We start from the raw sequence: 16,380 nt of genomic DNA on the forward strand, positions 1-16,380 counted from the left end.
CTACAGGAACCTGGGTGGGTTGCTCACTGGTGATGGTGTTTAGATTCTTGAAACAAGTTGAGAAGTGATGCCTACAATGCTCAACAGTGCGCTTAATTATGTCGGTCTGGATATCAATGAATTGATACGCTCTGTGCTTGGTCGGGTGAGGACTCGGAGCAAAGTAAACAGGCACAGAAGCTGCTGGAGCGTTGGGTTGGAATCTATGTGGCCCTTCATGTGTGTTTTCAGCAGGGCAGGCATGCCAAAAATATCAAGTGGCAAACATGCCACCTTCCCACACACATTTGGGCCGACACGCCTAACATACTCATTAGGTGACTGTTGAAATTAGTTGCGTTGCATTATATGTGGACCAATAATCAAAGGTTATTTAGGCTTGTTCACAAAATTTATACTGGCCTGAATAATACACACTGCCAGTCATATTAATGCCATGGTTAATCAGGTGGGAGTGGGCAGGCGTTTACAGAGGCAAATGTGAGAAAAGGTGACATGGGATGGGGGATACATCATTTGGGGGAGAATAGGGGTGTCCCACACACCTCGGGAGCACACTGCCACTCCCCTGACACACACACACACACACACACACACACACACACACACACACACACGCACGCACACATACTTGAAGAGTTGAGGTGAGGAGGAGGATCATATGTTATGATCTAACTCACTGTCTTTCTGTTTCCAGTTTATCATAGAAGGTGTTTCAGGAGACAGCAAGACTGCTGAACTTGGGGTGGACAAAGTCTGCATCGTTGACTGTTTGGGTAAGACCAATATTGAGTGCGTCCCTTCGGTTATCAGCACTGGAAGCAAAATAAACAATTTCTTTTAACCTCACGTGCCATCTGGAACATAAGAACTCAAGAAACTGGAAAGGAGGAGGCTATTGAGCCCATCATGCCTGCTGTGTCGTTTTACACAATTGCAGCTGATCTTGGGCATGAACTTGCCCATTCCCCAAAAGCCCTTGATCCACTGACAGACCACACTTCTGTTGGTCCCAGCCTTAAATACATTCAACAATGGAGCCTCCACAACTCCTCTCTGAAGAGAATGTTCCTTGTTCACTCGTAGAATCCCTACAATGTGGAAGCAGGCTATTCAGCCCATCGAGTTCACACTGGCCCTCTGAAGATTAACCCACTCCGACTCATTCTATTCCTGTAATCCTGCATTTCCCATGGCTAAGCCACCCTAATGTGCACATCCTTGGACTGTGGGAGGAAACCCACGCAGACACGGGGAGGATATGAAAACTCCACACAGCCAGGCACCGAGAGTGGGATCGAACCCTGGTCCCTGGCACTGTGAGACAACAAGGCTAGCTGAGACACTGTGTATCCTAAAGGATTGGCCCCTTACCCCGACACTGTGCCCAGTTGCTCTCAATTTCCCATGAAGGGAGAACACCAAGCAACAACGTCGAATTTTTGCAGTTACTACAGTTCACTTTCTTACTTCTGAATTCTTTGCAGAAACACCGTCACCAAGCACGACCTGGACTCCATCATCCACACCCGAGAGCACACCATCCACCCCCTGGACCCCATCATCCACATCCGAGAGCACACCATCCACCCCCTGGGCCCCATTATCTACACCCGAGAGCACACCATCCACCCTCTGGACCCCATCATCCACATCCGAGAGCACACCATCCACCCCCTGGACCCCATCATCCACACCCGAGAGCACACCATCCACCCCCTGGACCCCATCATCCACACCTGAGATCACAACATCCACCCCCGAGACCACACCATCCACCCCCGAGATCACACCATCCACCCCCGGGAACCCACCATCCACTCCTGGGAACCCACCATCCACCCCTGGGGACACCCCCGAGACCCCATCATCCACCCCCGGGACCACTCCATCCTCCCCCCAGACTACACCATCCACCCTCTGGACCCCATCATCCACATCGGAGACCCCATCATCCACCCCTGAGACCACTCCATCCACCCCCGAGATCACACCATCCACCCCTGGGAACCCACCATCCACCCCCGGGAACCCACCATCCACCCCCGAGATCACACCATCCACCCCCTGGACCCCATCATCCACACCTGAGAGCACACCATCCACCGCCCGGACGCCATCATCCACATCCGAGACCCCAACATCCACCCCTGGGAACCCACCATCCACTCCTGGGAACCCACCATCCACCCCTGGGGACACCCCCGAGACCCCATCATCCACCCCCGGGACCACTCCATCCTCCCCCCAGACTACACCATCCACCCCCTGGACCCCATCATCCACATCGGAGACCCCATCATCCACCCCTGAGACCACTCCATCCACCCCCGAGATCACACCATCCACCCCTGGGAACCCACCATCCACCCCCGGGAACCCACCATCCACCCCCGAGATCACACCATCCACCCCCTGGACCCCATCATCCACACCTGAGAGCACACCATCCACCGCCCGGACGCCATCATCCACATCCGAGACCCCAACATCCACCCCTGGGAACCCACCATCCACTCCTGGGAACCCACCATCCACCCCTGGGGACACCCCCGAGACCCCATCATCCACCCCCGGGACCACTCCATCCTCCCCCCAGACTACACCATCCACCCCCTGGACCCCATCATCCACATCGGAGACCCCATCATCCACCCCTGAGACCACTCCATCCACCCCCGAGATCACACCATCCACCCCTGGGAACCCACCATCCACCCCCGGGAACCCACCATCCACCCCCGAGATCACACCATCCACCCCCTGGACCCCATCATCCACACCTGAGAGCACACCATCCACCGCCCGGACGCCATCATCCACATCCGAGACCCCAACATCCACCCCTGGGAACCCACCATCCACCCCTGAGACCCCATCATCCACCCCCGGGAACACACCACCCAACCCCGAGATCACACCGTCCACCCCCGAGACCACACCGTCCACCCCCGAGATCACACCATCCACCCCCAGGAACCCACCATCCACCCCCAAGATCACACCATCCACCCCCTGGGCCCCATCATCCACACCCGAGAGCACACCATCCACCCCCTGGATCCCATCATCCACACCCGAGAGCACACCATCCACCCCCTGGGCCCCATCATCCACACCCGAGAGCACACCATCCACCCCCGGGAACCCACCATCCACCCCCGAGATCACAACATCCACCCCCGAGATCACACCATCCACCCCCAGGAACCCACCATCCACCCCTGGGGACACCCCTGAGACCCCATCATCCACCCCCGGGACCACTCCATCCACCCCCCAGACTATACCATCCACCCCCTGGACCCCATCATCCACATCCGAGACCCCATCATCCACCCCCTGGACCACTCCATCCACCTCCCAGACTACACCATCCACCCACTGGACACCATCATCCACATCCGAGACCCCATCATCCACCCCCGGGACCACTCCATCCTCCCCCCAGACCACACCATCCACCCCTGGGCCCCCATCATCCACCCCCAGGATCCCATCGACCACCTTCTCTACGACACCAACGGCACCTCCGCCACACCCAGGTCAGGAGATTCATCTATAACTTGCGGTCATTATTTTGGGATGAGTGATTTATGTCAGTATTCTCTTTTGTGTCATTTAAGGTTAGTCATTTGTAAGGTCAATAATACTCACAACTCTTTTTGTGAACTTTAGAAAACTTTAGAGAAACAACAGAGGTCCATCAACCAGGTCGATCTCTTTTGTCTCATACATAAAGAGCATGTGATGAAACACCATTCCTGCCCTTTCAAAGACATCTGTGAAATGTCTACTAATCTAGTTACATCAGTGACTCATCATATTTCAACGGTGTAATTGAAATCTATGGGAGTAGGTGATAGAGAAATGTTAAAGCAGCTGCAACATTTGGTATCCAGTTCATGAGTAATTGAAGAATCAGGACAACTAGAGAGAGTAGGGCCCCTTAAAGATCAAAGAGGTCATCTTTGTGTTGAACCTCAGGGGATAGGAAAGATATTAAATGAGCATTGTGTGTCAGTTTTTGCTGTGGTGAAGGAAGTGGGGGTTGGGGAATTCCAGGAAATAAATATTGATGTTTTGAAAACCGCTCATGTTACACAAGTGTTGGAGGTCTTAGAAACTATAAATCTCCAGGACCCGATCGAGTCCATCGTAAGACTTTGTGGGAAGTTTGGGAAGAAATTGTGGGGCCCCCAGCGGAGATATTTGTATCATCAATAGCCACAGGCGATATGCTGGAGGACTGGAGAATGACTAATGTTGTGCCTTTCTTTAAGAAGGCATGTAAAGAGAAGCCTGGGAGCTATCAACATGTGAGGCTGACTTTGGTGGTGGGAAGTTCATGCAGGTGATTCTGAAGGATTTGAATGCATTTGGAGAAGGAAGGAATGATTAGTCAGCATGGTTTGTGTGAGGGACGTCATGTCTCACAAACTTGACTGAGTTCTTTGAGGAACTAACCAAAAAGATTGACAAGGGCAGAGCGACTGATGTCGTTTACTTGGATTTTAGTAAAGCCATTGACAAGGTCCCGCATGGTAGACTAGTTAGTAAAGACGAGACAGAGGGTGGGTGGTGGAGGGTTGTTTATCAGACAGGAGGCTTATTATGATCACCAATGTTCCACAGGGATCGGTGCTGGCTCCACTGTTGTTTGTCATTTATATAAGTGATGTAGATGGCAATACAAAAACCACGGTTGGTAAGTTTGCGGATAACACCAAGATTAGTGGTATAGCAGACAGTGAAGAAGGTTATCTGGGAATGCAGCGTGATCTTGATCAACTGGGCCAGGGGGGCTCAGGAATGGCAGATGGAGTTTACATTATTGTGGGTCAAACCAGGGCAGGACTTACACAGTCAATGGCAGGGCCCTGAGGAGTGTTATGGAACAAAGGGATCTCAGGCTACAGGTTCATAGTTCCTTGGAAGTGGAGTCACAGGTAGACAGGGTGGTGAAGAAGGATTTCAGCATGCTTGCCTTCATTGGTCAGAACGTTGAGTACAGGAGTTGGGATGTCTTGTTGCAGAATACAAGATGTTGGTGAGGCCACATTCAGAGTACTGCATGCAGTTCTGGTCACCCTACTACAGAAAGGATATTATTAAACTAGCCAGAGTGCACAAAAGATTTACTAAGATGCTTCCTGGGCCAGAAGGTTTGAGTTATAAGGAGAGGCTAGATAGGCTGGGGCTATATTCCCTGGAGTGTAGGAGACTGGGAGCTGACCTTATAGAGGTCTATAAAATCATGAGAGGCATGGATAAGGTAGATAGCCCCATGGTAGGGGAATCTAAAAGTAGAAGGGATAGGTTTAAGGTGAGCAATACAAAAGGGTCCAGAGGGGGAGTTTTTTCACACAGAGAGTGGTGAGTGTCTGGAATGAACTGCCAGAGGCAGTCAGCCACTTGGAGACAGTAAGGACTGCAGATGCTGGGATTAAGAGTCAGTAACAGTAGAGCTGAAAAAGCACAGCAGGTCAGACAGCATCCGAGGATCAGGAGAGTCAACGTTTCGGGCCAGAGCCCTTTGTCAGGACTCTGGGTTGACTTTCCTACCCTTTGGATGCTGCCTGACCAGATGTGCTTTTCCAGTTCGACATTTGCAGACTGCCAGAGGTAGCGGTGGTAGCGAGTACAATTTTATTATTTAAGAAACATTTAGACAGGTGTGATGGGATGTGGGCCAAACCCAGGCAAATGGGACTAAGTTTAATTGCTAAAACTGGCCAGTGTGGGCAAGATGGGCTGAAGGGCCTGTTTCCACGCTGTAGACCTCTGTGACTCTAACTGAGAAATTAATTTTTCTTTAACCCATTTCCTGTGGCAGATGGCACTTGTATTGTGTCTGGAGATCCTCACTACATAACCTTTGACAACAGGAAGTTCACATTCCTGGGGACCTGTACATATACCCTTGCCAGAAGCTGCAGCAATAAGACAGGTATGTATAAGAAGAAAGATACAGAGCCTGAAAGTAAAAAGACACACAACATCTCTTGGAGGGAAAGCCAAGTTTTGCTGAACAAGCTACACCTAAGACATGAACCTGTCATTTCTTCTCATAGCTATTGAGCCCATGAATGGCTCCAGTATTCACCGTGGTGATCCTCTCTTCTCTGAGGGAGTCGGTGCACAGTTCGAGTCCCATTCCCTACGCTCTAAGTCCAAATCGATACTCTCAGTGGTAGCAGAGGCAGTGCTGCTTTGTCAGATGTTCGATGAAATGTTAATCTTGTCGGGGGGGGTGTAAGAAAGGTCTCAGGGTGGGGAGATCTGTTTTGAAGAAGAAGAAGAGTAGTGGAAGGATGACCTGCTGAGCCAATATTCACCCTCCCTTTTAAACAGTCAAAACAGCAGATCTAATCGATATCACATTGCTGCAGGTGGGATCTTGCTGTGCACTGATTGCCTGCTGTATTTCCCATGTTACCATAGTAACCACTAGTGCATTGGCTGTGTGGGGGGAGGTGCAGGGAATGCTTTGGATCCTCTGGGGTCACGAAAGACACTAAGCAAACATTGCTCTGTTATTTTTAAATATAAACTCAGTAAGTGCTGGAGAAACACAGCAGGTTTGGCAGCAGCTGTGGAAAGAGAGAGGTAGAGAGAGACAGACTGGATGTTTCCAATCTACATGACTGCTTTTTGGAACTCCAGCCTGTTGCTGCCCACATGTGTGTGCGATGCACACCTTGCACATGTATCTGTGTGGGTTTTCCATTCTGCGTGTTGATGTGCATATTTGAGTATTTGTGTGATTGCTTGATCAGTTTGTGTTGTTCTGTCTGTGTGCCTGTTTGTGTCTGTGTATCTATGTGTTTACCTCCTTGTGTGTGCAGGTGTTTTACAGTTTGTGTATGACTGTGTAGATGTATGTATCTTACTGTCAGTATATGTCTATGTCTTTCTTTCTACGTATTTATCCACTTGTGCCTGAATGTATATTTCTATGTACACGTGTCTGTCTGTATGTGTGTGTCTCAGTGCACTTGAGTTTCTGGTTAGCTGTATATTGTGTCTGTGTCAATGTACATGTTTGTGTGTCTATGTGTCTGTCTGCCTGCCTGTGTGTGTATGAGAGAGAGTGTGTGTTTGTGTGTGAATGTGTGTGCGTGTGAGAGAGTGTGTTTGTGTGTGTGTGTTTGCGTGTGAATGTGTGTGTGTGTGAGGGTGTGTATGTGTGTGACTGTGAGTATGCGTGAGCATGTTGGTGTTTGTGTCTGTTTGTGTATGTGTGTGTGTGTGAGTGCAAGTGTGCGTATGTGTGTGAGTGTGTGGGTGTATGTGTATGTGAGCACATGTGTGTGTGTGTGAAACTGTGTGAGCATGTGTGCGTATTGTGTGTGTATGAGCGTGCATGAGAGTGTATGTGTGTGTGAACATGAAAGAGTATGTGTATGTGTGAGCATGTGAGTTTATTGCGTGTTTGTGTGTGTGTGTATGTGTGCGTATGTGTGTTTTTGTGAGCATAAAAGTGTGCATGAGTGTATGTGCGTGAGCGTGTGTTTTTGTTGCGTATGTGAGGGTTGCGTGTGTGTATGAGCACGTGTGTTTGCATGTGTGTGTGTGAGCATGAAAGTGTGCATGAGTGTATGTGTGAGCGTGTGTGTTTATTGCATGTGTGTCTGAGTGTGTATGTATGTGTGTATGAGTGTGTGTGAATGTGAGTATATCTGTGTGTGTATGTGTGTTAGTGTGTGTGAACGTGAAAGTGTGCATGAGTGTATGTGTGAGCGTGTGTGTTTATTGCATGTGTGTCTGAGTGTGTATGTATGTGTGTATGAGTGTGTGTGAATGTGAGTATATCTGTGTGTGTATGTGTGTTAGTGTGTGTGAACGTGAAAGTGTGCATGAGTGTATGTGTGAGCGTGTGTGTTTATTGCATGTGTGTCTGAGTGTGTATGTATGTGTGTATGAGTGTGTGTGAATGTGAGTATATCTGTGTGTGTATGTGTGTTAGTGTGTGTGAACGTGAAAGTGTGCATGAGTGTATGTGTGAGCGTGTGTGTTTATTGCATGTGTGTCTGAGTGTGTATGTATGTGTGTATGAGTGTGTGTGAATGTGAGTATATCTGTGTGTGTATGTGTGTTAGTGTGTGTGAACGTGAAAGTGTGCATGAGTGTATGTGTGAGCGTGTGTGTTTATTGCATGTGTGTCTGAGTGTGTATGTATGTGTGTATGAGTGTGTGTGAATGTGAGTATATCTGTGTGTGTATGTGTGTTAGTGTGTGTGAACGTGAAAGTGTGCATGAGTGTATGTGTGAGCGTGTGTGTTTATTGCATGTGTGTCTGAGTGTGTATGTATGTGTGTATGAGTGTGTGTGAATGTGAGTATATCTGTGTGTGTATGTGTGTTAGTGTGTGTGAACGTGAAAGTGTGCATGAGTGTATGTGTGTGAGTTTGTTGTGCATGTGTGTGTTTGTGTATGAGGGTGTGTGGGAGTATGTGCATGTGTGAGTATGTGTGTGTTAGGGAGTCTCTCTGTACTTTCTCCACACTCACTCCACCTTTCTCATTAATGTTATTGAATGATTTCCAGGACCCTGGTTCAGCATTGAAGGGAAGAATGAGGAGAGGGGATTACCTGGAGCCACATACCTGAGAAAACTTTATATCACCATTGATGGCATCACCATTACTCTGATGAAAAACCGGCGAATCATGGTCAGTCTCCCTAGTTTTGCCAGTCATTCTGAGTTCACTGAGTTCAGTCAGTCAGAATGTCTCTTTTTTGCCTTTATTCATCCATAGATGGCATGGCTGGCCAGGCCAACATTTATTGTCCATTCCTATTTGCCCAGAGGGCAGCTAAGAGTCAACCCCACATTGCTGTGCGTCTGGAATCAAGGCAGGCCAGACGAGGCAGATTTCCTTCCCTAAAGGACATTAGTGAGCCAGATGGGTTTTTTATCCTGACAATGGTTGGAAAAGGTTATAAGGGATAGGATTTATAATCCTCTAGAAAAGAATAAATTGATTAGGGATAGTCAGCACGGTTTTGTGAAGGGAAGGTCGTGCCTCACAAGCCTTATTGAGTTCTTTGAGAAGGTGACCAAACAGGTAGATGAGAGTAAACCGGTTGATGTGGTGTATATGGATTTCAGCAAGGCGTTCGATAAGGTTCCCCACAATAGGCTATTGTACAAAATGCGGGGGAATGGAATTGTGGGAGGTATAGCAGTTTGGATCGGAAATTGGCTTGCTGAAAGAAGACAGAGGCTGGTAGTTGATAGGAAATGTTCATCCTGGAGACCAGTTACTACTGGTGTACCACAAGGGTCGGTGTTGGGTCCACTGCTGTTTGTCATTTTTATAAATGACCTGGATGAGGGCGTAGAAGGATGGGTTAGTAAATTTGCAGACGACACTAAGGTCGGTAGAGTTGTGGATAGTGACGAAGGATGCTGTAGGTTGCAGAGAGACATAGATAAGCTGCAGAGCTGGGCTGAGAGGTGGCAAATGGAGTTTAATGCAGACAAGTGTGAGGTGATGCACTTTGGTAGGAGTAACCGGAAGGCAAAGTACTGGGCTAATGGTAAGATTCTTGGCAGTATAGATGAGCAGAGAGATCTCGGTGTCCATGTACACAGATCCTTGAAAGTTGCCACCCAGGTTGACAGGGCTGTTAAGAAGGCATACAGTGTTTTAGCTTTTATTAATAGAGGGATCGAGTTCCAGAACCAAGAGGTTATGGTGAAGCTGTATAAAACTCTGGTGCGGCCGCACTTGGAGTATTGTGTACAGTTCTGGTCACTGCATTATAAGAAGGATGTGGAAGCTTTGGAAAGGGTGCAGAGGAGATTTACTAGGATGTTGCCTGGTATGGAGAGAAGGTCTTACGAGGAAAGGCTGAGGGACTTGAGGCTGTTTTCATTAGAGAGAAGAAGGTTGAGAGGTGACTTAATTGAAACATATAAAATAATCAGAGGGTTAGATAGGGTGGATAAGGAGAGCCTTTTTCCTCGGATGGTGACGGCGAGCACGAGGGGGCATAGCTTTAAATTGAAGGGTGAAAGATATAGGACAATGTCAGAGGCAGTTTCTTTACTCAGAGAGTAGTAAGGGAATGGAACGCTTTGCCTGCAACGGTAGTAGATTCGCCAACTTTAGGTACATTTAAGTCGTCATTGGATAAGCATATGGACGTACATGGAATAATGTAGGTTAGATGGGCTTGAGATCGGTATGACAGGTCGGCACAACATCGAGGGCCGAAGGGCCTGTACTGTGCTGTAATGTTGTATGTTCTATGTTCTATGTAATGGTCACCCTTAAAGTTTTAACTTTTTAAAAATTGAATTCAAATTTCTGCATTCAAATGGCAGGATTCAAATCCAGGTCCTCAGAACATTATCAGGGTCTCTGGATTAACTAAACGTGGGTACAGTTACAATGTTTAAAAGACATTTGGATAAGCTCATGAATAGGAAAGGTTTCAGGGGATATGGGCCAGGAGCAGGCAGGTGGGACTACTTTAGTTTAGCTAGATTAGTTCAGCAATAATACCACTAGGCCATTGCCTCCCCAACTGAAATCATTAGATTGCAGTCAAAATCAATGGTTTCCTCAATGTCTTCCAGGGAGGGAGCCCTGTTGTCCTTACCCAATCTAAATATCACAGCACAACAACATGGTTGAATTTCAACTGCCTTCTGAAAGTTCATGTCACAGACAATGGGCATGGCCTAGCCTTGACAGTGATGCCCATAATCATGAAAATTGTTATAAAAGACAAGTTTTGTACCAAGATACCAGAGGTACCGGTACCATAACGAGTTGAATAGTGATGCTCCCAAGACTGAAATGTTTGATTTGATTAAGTTTTGTTTTGCTCGCAGTACAGGCAGACCATACCATACAAAGTGCATTAGGGTAATAGGAAGGAGCGAAGAATACAGTGTTATAGTAGCAGAGAAGGTGCACAAAGACCAAAGTCAACAGAGAAAGATTTAAAGAGGCCATGAGGGGTAACTTTTTTTACAGAGGCCATGGTACATGTGTGGGATGAACTTCCTGAGGAAGTGGTGGATGTGGGTACGGTTATGACGTTTAAGAGACATTTGGCTAAATCCATGATTAGGGAAGGTTTGGAGGGATATGGGTCAGGAGCAGGCAGGTGGGACTAGTTTAGTTTGGGATTATGGTCAGCATTGACTGAAGGGTCTGTTTCCGTGCCATGTGACTCTATTCAATTAAAAGTAGGAGTGGTCCATTCAAGAAGTCCAGTTAAAGCAGGGAAGAAGCTGTTCTTGAACCTACATGTGTTTAAGCTTTTGTATCTTCTGCCTGACGGAAGAGATTATAACAGGGTGGGAGGGGTCTTTGATCATATTAGATGCCTTCCCAAGGCAGCAAGAAGTGTAGATGGATCAAAGGCTGGAATGTTTGTTTGCATGATGTACTGGGCTGCGTTCACACCTCTCTGTAGTTTCTTATGGTCCTGGGCAGAGCAGTTGCCGTACCAAGCCACTGCACATCTGGATAGAACACTTTCTCTGGTAGTTCAGGTATTTTCAATGTCTAGCTCAGAGCTTGTGTCATCATCTTGTTAATCAACTGCAATTTTTTTTCACAATAGTCAAAGGAGATGATGAATAAGCGAAAGCATATTCTCTCCCCCTCTCCCTATCATTGATGAACTGATTGCAGCCTCAGTTCCATCTTCCTGTCAGGCTCTCATAAATCTGTGATTCCCTTATTGAACAAAACAAATGTGTTTAGCTTGACCTTGGCTTATATATATATATATATATATATATACATATATATATAAAACCCAGTCCGCTCTACCTTGTGGGGCAGAGAATTCCAAAGATTTCTCTCCTTCATTACCCACTTCTCTTTTACTGCCCATATTCGCTTCCCGTACTGATGGTAACAAACAGTATGGATTTTCTGATATCAGACCTCCGCTGAAATGTCTCCCCCTGGGAGATGGATGGCGAGGGAAGCAAGCAGGGATACTCAGTCCCTAGTCTGGGGAGGGATAAAACCGATCAAATCTCCTCCTGACGATTTGATTTTAATTGGATTTCACAGCAGGTAATGCAACGACAACCATAGAATCCCTGAAGTGTAGAAGCAGGCCATTCAGCCCATCAAGTCCACACTACCCCTCCAGGGAGCATCCAGGCTTGTAGCCCCACATTTCCCATGGCTAACCCACCTAGCTTGCACATCCATGGATACTATGGGATAATTTAGCACAGCCAATCAACATAACCTGCACATCTTTGGACTGTGGGAAGGAACCCAGAGGAAAAAACCCACACAGTCACGGGGAGAACATGCAAACTCTACACAGACAGTCACCCGAGGCTGGAATTGAAGCTGGGCCTTTGGTACTATAGGGCGAACCACTGAGCCACCGTGCCATCCTGATGTTGCTACAACTTATGTCATGCAGAAAAGCCAGTTCACAAAGAAGCAGGCTGTGGAGTGGGGTAACCCATACCTGCTACTTGGAAAAGGGAAAACAAGGGTGAAAAACTGGCCCGTTTATTTTTAAACTGCTATTAGATTACTCACCACCAACCAAGAGTCCAGAGTCAGCACTGTCCATGGGGAATTAATTCCAACTTTTCCATTAATTTAAATTAATGCTGCTAAAGTGTGATTTGAATCTAGAGCATTAGCCTGGGCTATTAATGCACGTTGTAACCCTCTTTACCTCTAGAGCTATCAGGTCAAAACTACCATTGCTTGTCTGGGGATGTAAGGGACTAGTGGTATTCATAGAATCCCTACACTGTACAAAGAGGCCATTTGACCCAACAAAACCACACCAACTCTCCAAAAAGCATACCACCCAGACTCACCCCTACCCTATTCCTAGGACCTTGCATTTTGTGCAAACACCACACAGACAGTCACCAGAGGGTGGAATGGAATCCAGGCCCCTGATGCTACAAGGCAGTAGTGCGAACCACTGAGCCACTATGCTGCCCCACTAATACAGGGCTGTTAATCCAAAGACCCAAGTAACGTTCTGGTGTCCCGGCTTCGAATCCCGCAACAGCACATGGCGGAATTTGAATCCAATAACTATCTGGAATTAAGAATCTAACGATGACCAGGAATCCATTGTCGATTGTCAGGGAAAAACCCATCTGGTTTACTAACGTCCCTTAGGGAAGGAAACTGCCATCCTTACTTGGTCTGGCCTACATGTGACTACAGACCCACAGCAATATGGCCAATTCTTAACTGGCCTCTGGGAAATCAGGGGTGGGCAATGAATCCTGGCCTGGCCAGTGATGCCCTCATCCCATGACTGAATTAAAAAACTGTAGCCACAACACAGAGCTACAGGGTAGAAAGTTGCCATTTTGGTGCAATTCTAAATGGAATCCATAGCTGTGAAATACAAACTAGTCACAGAAACACTCTCCCACTTCAGGACAAAAGTGAGATAAAACAGATATTGACCACGGTGAGACTAAAAGAATCTTGATGAAAGAGTCCACATCCAAAACATTGACTTTCCTGCTCCCCTAATGCTGCCTGACCTGCTGTGTTCCTCCCGTTCCACACTGTATTGACAGATATCAACCAATAAATCACAACACCTTAAGCAATCTATGCACTTATGTTTTACACATAGTATTTCTCACCAACACGGTGCACCCATTCGCCTGGGAGGTTTGTCACGAGACAATTGTGTAACAGTTTTAGCACTGGTTGTCTGGCAGTTACATAGACCATACATTTCAACGACTGTCTGGTAGAATCAAACAGCACTTTGATCTGGCAGCTCATATCACGCAATTCCAGATGCTTGCAAACCCTAAAACAAAATGACCATCCTTAGGGATAATGGGAACTGCAGATGCTGGAGAATCCAAGATAACAAAGTGTGAAGCTGGATGAACACAGCAGGCCCAGCAGCATCTCAGGAGCACAAAAGCTGACATTTTGGGCCTAGACCCTTCATCAGACCATCCTTAGGCGTGATTATATGATTGGACAACACTTGTCTCACAACCCAAAGTGCACTAATAACCACACAAGCAAGCAATTTATGATAACCATAATAGCAAGAATAGGCCATTCAGCCCATCACCATTCAATATGATATTGAAGTAACTCTCCAGAGGCCAGTACCCCATCACTAAGTCAACCTTTATTTACATGTGGAGAGTCCTTGACACTGAGTCCAGCTTCCTCAGAACGCAGACCCTCTGACACTCCTGTTCTTACCTGTCAGCCAGGGCTCCCTGATTGGAACAGGCTAACAGCTCCAATCAGGGAACTCAGCATCTATGACTGACCTCATTACAATCACTACAGTAATGGCTCATCCTCTATATAAATCCCAGTTTTTTCCCAATATTCCTTGATGCCTTTAATCTATTTATTGATCTCTTTCTTTCTCAGCGACTTGGCCTCCACAACCTTCCTTGGCAGAGAGTTCCAAACCTTTGAGTGAAGAAATTTTCTGTTGTAAGAACATAAGAAATAGAAGCAGAAGTAGGCCATCTGGCCCCTCGAGCCTGCTCCACCATTTAATAAGATACATGGGCTCAGCTTTATTTACCTGCCCGCTCACCATAACCTTTAATTCCTTTACCATTCAAAAATCTATCTTTGCCTAAAAGACATTCAATAAGGAAGCCTCAGCTGTTTCACTGAGCAGGGAATTCCACAGATTCACAACCGTTTGGGTGAAGAAGTTCCTCCTCAACTCAGTCCTAAATCTGCCTCCCCTTTATTTTGAGGCTGTGCCCCCTAGTTCTGGTTTCACTCGCCAGTGGAAACAGCCTCCCTGCTTCTATCTAATCTATTCCCTTCATAACTGCATATGTTCCCATTAGAACCGCATCCCCCCCACTCATTCCAATGAGTACAGCCCCAGTCTACTCAATCTCTACTCACAAGCCAACCCTCTCAACTCTGACATCAACCTGATGAACCTCCTCTGCACCCCCTCCAGTGCCAGTCCATCATTTTTCAAGTAAGGAGACCAAAAGTGGCACAGTGGCTCAGTGGTTAGCACTGCAGCCTCACAGCGCTAGATACCTGAGTTTGATTCCATCCTCGGGCAACTGTCTGTATGGAGTTTGCACATTCTCCCCGTGTCTGCATGGGTTTCCTCCAGGTGCTCTGGTTTCCTCCCACAGTCAAAAGATGTGCAAGCTAGGTAGATTGGCTGTGTTAAATTGCCCATAGTGTCAAGAGGTGTATATGTTAGACACGGAAAATACAGGGTTATAGGGAAAGCGAAGGGGGATTGGACTTGGTGGGATGCGTGGCCTGTTTCTGCACTGCTGGGATTCTATGAAAACTCTACACAGTTTTTTCTGTGGCCTCACCAGCACCCTGTACAGCTGCAACATAACCTCTCTGCTTTAAACTCCAACCATCTAGCAATAAAGGAGAACATGGTCTACTCCATATCCTCAGACTGTGCTTGTTGGTTTTATACTCCCCAGCCAGGGGAAAACCCTCCATGCATCTAGTCTGTGCAGTCGTGTTGGAATTTTATATATTTCAATCAGAGTCCATCCCATCTTTCTAAACTCTAGGGAATACAAAGTCCCATTGAGTTTGTATCTGAGCTCATTCATGCTTCCGAGATGCAACATACATTCACACACAGGGAGCAGTTCCCTGCAGTCAAAGGGAATATATCCAAGCCTTGTGCCTATTGTGAATTACCCAGAAACTTTCACCATGGCAACACTTCTGCTAGTCAGAAATGGTTTTATCAACCAATCAGCACCATTTTAACCGTGCAGTATAAATTGTTGTGAACATTTATAACTTGGCATTCTTGCATTTGTCCTGATGAGTGCATGATGATTGATATTCAGCGACAATCAGAATCTGTCTGACCAAGTGACTGTTGATGAGGTTGGTCTGGTTTGGTGGCACTGTGTCAAGACCATCTTATACAAAGCTTTTCAGTGTTGGAAAACATTCAGAACTACATCTGAGAAAAGCGAAATATTGATCCTTGTTATTGCAGGTGGGACAAAAAAGAGTGAGGCTGCCTAAACAGGTGGGCAGAGTCCAGCTCTCTCAATCCGGCCAATATGTCATGCTCCAGACAGAATTTGGCTTGAAGCTACAGTACGACGGAAATCATTTTGTGAAGATAACTGTACCTGGGTGAGTTCCATTGCTTTTGAGCTTGAGCATGCTGTCAAACCTTTCACTTCACCCCTTCACCTCCAAGAAATGTTTACCATCTCCAAGATGAAGAGTGTGGAAGAACACTCTTTGCTTGCCTGGTGATTTGAGGCGCTTAATGTCGTCCAGGATAAGGCAACCCATTTTGATGGGCTTCAACCTTCACTCCCTTCGCACATCAGCAGCATTGTGTACCATCTACAAGGTGCACTGCCAGGCTCCTTCGGCAGCACCTTTC

At 47.0% G+C, this 16,380-nt stretch overlaps 1 protein-coding gene across 1 annotated transcript in view; it reads left to right on the forward strand.

The window, feature by feature from the left end:
- LOC125448669 (zonadhesin-like) overlaps positions 1–16,380 on the forward strand; it is a 112,674-nt gene that overhangs the window by 37,533 nt on the left and 58,761 nt on the right. Inside the window, exons 19-23 of the mRNA XM_059642657.1 lie at positions 698–776; positions 1,488–3,545; positions 5,837–5,950; positions 8,551–8,675; positions 15,979–16,121. Of these exons, the coding sequence (XP_059498640.1) occupies positions 698–776; positions 1,488–3,545; positions 5,837–5,950; positions 8,551–8,675; positions 15,979–16,121 (2,519 nt within the window). The remainder of the gene's footprint in view (positions 1–697; positions 777–1,487; positions 3,546–5,836; positions 5,951–8,550; positions 8,676–15,978; positions 16,122–16,380) is intronic.

The sequence above is a fragment of the Stegostoma tigrinum genome, chromosome 45 (assembly GCF_030684315.1).
Source record: "Stegostoma tigrinum isolate sSteTig4 chromosome 45, sSteTig4.hap1, whole genome shotgun sequence".
NCBI classification, from domain to species: domain Eukaryota; kingdom Metazoa; phylum Chordata; class Chondrichthyes; order Orectolobiformes; family Stegostomatidae; genus Stegostoma; species Stegostoma tigrinum.